The 8,352-nt window shown below is 40.2% G+C and overlaps 1 protein-coding gene across 1 annotated transcript; it reads left to right on the top strand.

The window, feature by feature from the left end:
• Positions 1-424: 424 nt before the first annotated feature.
• stc2b (stanniocalcin 2b) lies at positions 425-5,347 on the top strand. Its single transcript, XM_076275219.1, has 4 exons — positions 425-874; positions 1,303-1,445; positions 2,982-3,193; positions 3,724-5,347. The coding sequence occupies exons 1-4, from the start codon at positions 733-735 to the stop codon at positions 4,091-4,093; spliced, it is 867 nt and encodes a 288-aa protein (XP_076131334.1). The 5' UTR covers positions 425-732; the 3' UTR covers positions 4,094-5,347.
• Positions 5,348-8,352: the final 3,005 nt, after the last annotated feature.

Here is an 8,352-nt window from a genome sequence, read left to right as displayed (position 1 = left end):
ATTAAACAGACACTTTTGGTTAAACACATAGACAATGCATTAGACACATGGATTCCCACCCATCACCCCTATGACATCCAGGGGGACAAGAGATTTGATCCTTAAGAGTTCATATATTACAATATAACCTCTCACTACCGTAAACCTGAACTTATTCAAAATGTATCCATAAATGCATTGTCAACATTGTACAATGCAATAACCTAACATTCTTAATTGAGCAAATGATACAGTTAATGTCTTGTGTATGTTACTGCTGGTGAATGGAAATTGGCTAATAGGCTTTGACGGACACATGCTCTCAAGGTGGACATCAGATGTCTATTGGCTGGATAAGGACTGTGTGTGTCTGCTGTACGGGTTATCTATTAATGTTGCAGTGCAGCTCGTTAAAATGTCCCTTTGACCACGTTGTCTGTTTGCTAGTTTACCTGAAATAAATGTCCCAGCTTCTGTGTCGCTAACACTACTGACAAACTCTCCACTCAGCTCTCATTGAAAGTCCGCCCTTCAAACTTGGACGTGAGTCTCGTCACTTGCGATTGGCCAGCGGCGAAATGACAGCACCTGCTTGGCTCCTTCAGACAAACTTACACAAGCGTTAGCGAGATATAGCCAGCATCCATTCCTTCTCCAACGTTCATTTACGTTAGTAACGGAGTAAGGGACGCACAAATAAACCTATGAAACAACAACCGAGTCACACTTGAGCATTTACGAGTTTAAGAAGACATGGGCGTGAAATTGGCATTGGTGGGTATTTTAATATTTTCCATTTTATACGACGTCCGTGCTACAGATGTAACCGAGCATGATGCATCTCAGGAGCGAGCTCTGAGCCTTCAGAAGAGAAGACTTACCCTGCAGAACACAGGTAATGACTTGCTCATGAGACACCTTCATAGCAACCTCTGCCAGATTGCAGATGTTGCGCGAACGTAACCTTGGAGTCTGCAGAGGTGCAACGTGTCCGTGCAGTTTTCACGCACAGCCGAGTGAGAATGCAGTGCTTTAAGTATGAGCTAAACAAACGATAGACTGGGGCAACAAGGATAGTTCACTGTAGAAGCACTGTTCTAGTTGAACTCGTGTTTCAACTTGCAGCGCATTTATTTTCGTAGGCTACTGTTCGAAGCATAGCTTTTAACTATGTAGGTAATGAGATGTAATCAGCTGCGTGGAGTTCTTAAAGATACATTCCGAGTAAAACATAATAGTAAATAGATCAGTTAACATGGTGTTATTATCATCAACCTTGTCAAATGTGTATTCACCATTTGTGTTCGTGTGTATGTGTTGTAGCTGAAATCCAACATTGCCTGTTGTCTGCGGGGGATGTCGGCTGTGGGATGTTTGAGTGCTTCAGCAACAACACCTGTGAGATCCGTGGCCTGCACGACATCTGCCTGACGTTCATGCACAACGCTGGCAGATTTGACTCCCAGGTAAATAAACGTTCTTTGTATATGGTATGACCCCCCCCCCCCCCTCTCTCTTTCACACACACACACACACACACGCATACACACATACCTCATCACAGCATCCTCTCACCACTAGCACCAAAGGAGAGCTGCGAGCAACACTAATGGTAACACTATGTTACAGCCCATGTGTAACAGGGTAAGCACTAGTAAGGCATAGCAAAAATATAAGTAAAGAGTATGAAAGGGTATGATTACAGAAGTAATTGGTAAATTTGTTACAAATACTTCAGGAAACTATAGTTTTTCGAATCTATAGTTTTTCTAAACATAATGAATTATCCAAATTCACTTATGGCTATGATGGTAACTAAATGTATTGCTGGGTAACCTACAATTTTACAAATAGGAACACTAGCCTAATATTGCTTAACAACATGATTCTAGAAGTAAGTATTACAATGACCACAAGGTATAGTTTAAGTATAGCTTAACACCTTTTAGTATCCTTTAACTGTGTAAATGTCTTATGTGCATTGCATAGGCTGCACAGGCTGTTCATTGAAACTTTTACCCTGTACTTTCTTATAATAGCCACTAAGTGTAGTGCAAATGTAGCTTAGTATCCATACATCCTTGGCTGTAATTTCATCTTCAGTACACTGTAACATAGGCTGTGCAGGATGTCTGCTCTAATTTCCTGTAACAAACTGTAAGTATGGTGTAAGTACAGCTCAGTGCCTTCTACTTACTAATACAGAGTAGGTTAAGTTTGCCCACAGGACAAGTGCCAGCGGGGGACCCAGGTTCGAGTCCGGCCTGGGTCATTTACCAATCCCACCCCATCTCTCTCTCCACTCACTTCCTGTCAATCTCTAACTGTCCTTTCACAATAAAGGCTAAAAGTGCCCAAAAAATATACTTTAAAAAGTTTCCTTACCACAGAGTAATGTCAAGGTAGGCTATACAAAATGAAAAACAAAAGGGCCTCCAGAGGGCTTCTTTACGGACTATTTAAGAAATAAAATCAAGCAAATGAAATGACTGAAACTAAACTAGCTGCTGTAAACAGGTGTCTTGTCAGGTGTAATGTCTTCTTTCAAGAGAATTAGATGGTCAATAAACGCTACATTGATGCCCAATATAACACCAGAGGAACACTCGGAGAAATGTTACTTTCAGTTTCACTGAGTAAACTGATATACAAATGAAAGCCACTGTCTATTATGATTGTGGGGGCAAGGCTTCACAAACAAGTTTATGTTATGTAAAATTATGTTGTATTTTGTTGTACATTTGTAAAATATGTATATTCGATAGTAATGACACTTACATTTTTTTTGTACATTTCCCAGTAATAACTGCTTTTATTCTAAGTTCTATTATCATATATTTTACTTATACTCTTTATTTATTTCTTCTGATGCCAAATTACTAGGCTGAAATAAAGTTTTACTATACCACACTAACATGATGCCTTGGCCAAAAACAGCCGCGATCTTGTCATGCTGGCACTCAGACTCCGAGCCATGTTTACCGCTCATCTGTCTGCCTCAGGGGAAGTCCTTCATCAAGGATGCGCTCAAGTGCATGGCCCACGGCCTGCGCCAGCGCTTCAGCTGTGTGAGCCGGAGGTGCGTGGCGGTCAAGGAGCTGGTGTTCCAGCTGCAGCGACAGTGCTACACCAAGCACAACCTGTGCTCCGCGGTGAGACAGAACGTCAACGTCATGGTGGAGATGATCCACTTCAGTGACCTTTTCCCTAAAGGGTGAGTCATGCTATCCAAGACATCAAATTCAGGGGTGATAATGTATTGTGTGTAGCACTCTAAAGTACACCACCATGACTTGCATCAGTTTTGAACAGCCTATTGCAATAGGTAAAGTCACTGCATCACTCTTTTACTTAATAGATTTATTTGTGGTTTGGAAAGACAACGATTTTGAACTGGGCTGTTTAGAAGAGTTCAGTAAAGAGATGAACAGACACAACTGAACACAAAATGTCAGAACAAAAAGGAAAACCTGTTGTATTTCGCTGTGAAATTAGAAATGTCAGATAGTCTTTAAGTGCCTTCAAGTCTTTATATAGTCGATAGTCGTTAAGTTCATATATCAGGGATTGTATGGTATCAGTGAGAGCTTGCATCTCTGCATCTCTAGCATGCCTGGAACAATGGCCATGCATTAGTATAACAATGTCAGGTCAAGTGAGGTTGTAGGATTTGTAGTGTACCTTTTGATGTTAGACAAGCACTATTACCAGCTGACTGACCATCAGGGTCCCTCTGTCTGTTAGACCGCACGTGGAACTTGTGAGCATCCTGCTGGGCTGTGGAGACGAGGTAAGGGAGGCGATTGGTCGCCGCATCCGAGCCCAGTGTGAGGTCAACTGGGGGGCGCTGTGTGCCAGCCTCAGCCTCTGTCCTCTAGCGAGGGGAGGAGCTGACCAGGGCCTCACCCCAGCCCCCACACAGCAGCATGGGAATACACTGCCACCTGGAGGCCAGCCGGGAGAAGACGGGGAGCAGTCTTGGATGGAGGAGTTCTTAAATGAGAAGGACCAATCAAAACCGCAGGAGACTCTTGGTGCTGCCCAGCCTCTTCAAGATAACAGCACTGACACTTTAAAAGTGGAGCCTCGTGGGATTGATGATGGGGGACAATAGAGATAAAACAGACAAAGACACAGAGAGAGAGAGAGGGACAGATAGGAGGGAGGGAGAGAAAGATGGAGGGAGAGGGAGCGAGAGAGAGAGAGAGAGAGTGAGAGAGAGAGAGAGAGAGAGAGTTCCACCACAGCAAGGACCACAAGAAGGCCTGCTGCCCATGTTACCAGAAACGCTGAATCTCAGGGCAAGATGTCCACCTCCTTACTGACTATTGAAGATTACAAAAAATGCTCACTCACATATTATACATAGAACACACACACACACACACACACACACACACACACCATCCATATTAGTAATCAATAAGCTAAGTTGCCATTGGGCATCAAACACATACTGTACATCTGTCATTAGTATAACTTCTAGAAATAGAGATATCTGAACATAAAGCTAACGGAGAATTTGGGGATTTGCTACCTATTGTATTTATTCCAGCTCATTTCACAGGGTTTTATGCTGTTTTGCTTTAAACCAAATCCTGTTCTATTTCAATATTGACTGAATTATATGTAATATTCTTTGGATATACTGTACACTTGCGTGTGTTTCCTTGTTACCTATGTCACACAGTTATGTTTGTCTTGACAGGCACTTGTATTTACATGGGACTAGCAAGACTGCTATTGTCATTTTTGATGTGAAGCAACTGAATGTTTGTAGTATAGAACCGTAGATGTGCATTCTGTACAGTCTGGCACATTCAAGTTTTTTTTTTTTTTAAACTCTCAGAAACCTATAAGCTGGTTTAGATGACAGTGCTTGTCTTTTACATTCAACTTGTTGTAAATGTTGACAGTGAATTAAGGGATCTACCTCAACATTTCTCAGATGTGACAGATATTACAGGGGCAAAGTAAATGTTCACATACAGGAACAATATTTTTTCACTTTTTACCAGGGAAAAAACTTTTTACATCTATTTCATTCAAACATTGCATTCTTGTTTTGTAAGACTTGTAAATACAATATATATTTTTATTTATTTTGAGTATGCATGAGATCTATACATTGCGCTTTTAATCTCCCTTTTTATAATGCAACTGCAAATGTGAAGTGCTCTGTGTGAGGATTTTATAGACATATTTGCAGTTTTGTCTTTCTTTTTTGTGGAGAAAATCAATATTGTAAATACTTTGTTCTTATTGTATCACACGTTATATTATATGCAGTGTTTTATGAGCATATTTTTCAGCTGAATGTGAATGTCAGTGAAAACAACTGGGCATAATAAAGGAGCAAAGATATCCCCCGTCTTAATTATTGCTTTGTGTACTCATAGGTGAGATTTTGGAAAAGGATGCCTGAACCAAACACCTCACCTTGCACTCTAAAAAGTGATGTGTTAAAAATTATACATCTGCTGAGTATGCTTAGGGACAACACAACTTGTGTCAACTTCAACACAATTGTGTGGCTTGCCGGGTGAAACAAAAACGTAAGTGTATCTGCACATATCTGCTGTGTTGAAATAGAGTACAGACGCGTTGTCACGGCAGCAACTTCACTGGATCTAAACAAATCAATTTAACTATAGTGGTGGGTTTCTTAATCTATTTAAATAATTTTACGTTTCCAAGACATTACTGATTAGTATAATTTTTTTTATCCTGTAGGAATCACATACTACAACACACTGCCTTGCTAAATAAAGGTCACACACCCTAATATTTCTTTGGACCACCTTTAGTTTTGATTACGGCACGCATTGCATGAATTTTTCGCCAAGATCTTGTATTGATGACGGGAGATTCGGACCACTGCACAGTCTTCCTCCAACACATCCCAAAGATTCTCAATGGGGTCTGGACTGTGGTGCCAATCCATGTGTGAACATGCTATCTCATGCTCCCTGAATAGGGGTGTCACAATTCTCCAAATCCTCGATTCGATGTAATTTTCGATTTTAAAGTCACGATTCGATTCGATTTTCGATCTTTTTAAAATATTACTATTAATGCATTCCTTATATGTATGTTATTTACTCTTTTTGGCCTTTTCTTTTTCGGGGGGCTTTTATTTTGAAACCGCTTTGAAACCGTTCCAACCGCGAGGTTGTAATGTAAACAGAACTTTGGGCTAAAACAGAGACGTGAACATAGTAAAATGCACAGAATGTTAATTTGATTGTTTCAGCACACTCCGAAGGGACCCAAGGTTAGTGTTCATGGAATATGTACTTATAAATTTGCATTTTAAGCCTTAAAGTAACTTTGGACTGTAAATAATTAGACCATCTTTTCAAGTTGAGTAGGCTGTTAGTTTTAATTGACGTGAATGAACGAATACTTCCACACCGGTGATTTCAAAGTAGCAAGAGGGGCTTTGATTTCGGTAGGTTGATGTGTAGGCCTATATTTTAACTTGCTGCAGCCTAAAATTAGAAGAGTGTTGACGCTGCAGTTCAGCACGTGCATGTGTGTTTGTGCTCTTGGCATACATGCTGGACGTGACATTGGGGGTGTGGCTGCATCGTCGATTCTACTTTTAAGTTCGAAGTTCGAGATTGAGATGTAATTTCGATCGATTTCGAAATAAAATCGAAATCGTGACACCCTTATCCCTGAACCACTCTTTCACAATTTGAGCACCATGAATCCTGGCATTGTCATCTTGGAATATGGCCTGCCATCAGAGAAGAAAAAATCCATTGATGAAATAACCTGGTCATTCAGTATACAGATAGTAAGCTGACCTCATTTTTTGGGCACATAACATTGCTGAACCTAGACTTGACCAACTGCAGCAACCCCAGATCATAGCACTGCCCCCACAGGGAGGCTCTTACCGATTTGCTTAGTTAAATCCAGGTGGTGACCTTTTTTTTGGCCAGGCAGTGTATGCTTATACCAACATGATCAAATTTGTGACTACAGAGTTTTATTTTTGCATGGTTTTCCACCGTAAGAGACCTGCATATAACTTCACAGCATGCGATCATGCCACATGCCTAAATGCAATGCTGTCGATGCCACTTTGAAAGGTTTTTTTAGAGCCAGTGACACACTTCGGTACTCTATTACCACAAAATTGTGTGGTCCCTGAGCTAACATGCAAGGTGTCATTGTAACACATAACTTTTTAGAGTGTGGATTTGCTTGACAGACCCTGTTGATTTAAGCATTCTGGGCACTCATTTGTATGTGAACTGCCAATGAACTGCACCTCTAAGATGAGCAGTATGATTATTCTGAAATCAAGTGCTGAAGCGGATTACCTCTTGCCATCCCGCAAAACTGATATACCACTGCCTCCAGAGTTGAAACCTCATGCCAGTTTGGTCTGAATATGATGGCTGAGCCCCCTCAGTGTTCTTTTAAATAAACCTCAAACGGCAATAACGGTGAATATTTGAAACACAATACCAGACAAAGTTTGGTTTATGAAAGAGCATACCACACTTGACATTCTGTAATAGAGCACAGGATAAAAACCCATGCACGTCAAACTACATCCACCATTTGAAATGCCAGCCTGCTGCCTAGTGGCATTGTTATAAGACTTTTCACACAGGACTGAACAAAAGTGGAACACCAAAACATAAAAAAAATGCTAAGAGGTTATCAAGCTCTTCAAAACACAGCAGGCAAAATGCAAAATGTCTATACACCGGCATGAAAACAAATTCTATACGTATGTACGTTATAGGTTTAACAGTGGTATTTACCATATTCACCAAGGTTAGATCATTATATAATAATAAAATTATATATCATAGACCTGAGTCAGGATAAGATATTTGTTCCACTTGTGGCTGGATAAAATCTCTTGAAATTCGACAAAGAATCTATAAAAATTGGTGCTTCACAATTGCATTGCTTTAGCATATTGACAGTAGTTCTGGTTTTGACATCAAGTGTTTGGAATGCAGCATGTTTAAGATACAAGTTTCCTCTTGTTCACTATACAAACTATTCACATTCACCTCATTTAAAACAACAGCCAGTGCAAAAAACAGGTATAGATTATTCCACACAACATAAGTTAAAACTCTCTTATTCTAGTCTAGTCACAGGAATGTTCACTTAAAGGAACTATCCAGAGTAAAATGCACTTTAGATCAATTTATGGATGATTGGGAGTACATACGTTGAGTTGACATCAAAATCATGTCATTCGGATGTGTTTTGAGAAAGTTCGATTTTACCGTTTTTAGTCAAAACTCGTTAGCGTGGAAGTGAGAAGGACATATTATTTCGCCGTTACAAAACGCTATTTTATACCTCTAAAAAAAAAAAAAAACATAGTCCAGTATT

Source organism: Alosa pseudoharengus, unplaced genomic scaffold (genome assembly GCF_046254945.1).
Source record: "Alosa pseudoharengus isolate Yale_2024_CS ecotype anadromous, Long Island Sound unplaced genomic scaffold, YU_APseudo_1.1 YU_APseudo_1.1_scf_8, whole genome shotgun sequence".
In the NCBI taxonomy this organism is placed as follows: Eukaryota; Metazoa; Chordata; class Actinopteri; order Clupeiformes; family Clupeidae; genus Alosa; species Alosa pseudoharengus.
The sequence above is the reverse complement of the archived record's forward strand: the minus strand, read 5'-3'. Positions and strand labels throughout refer to the sequence as shown.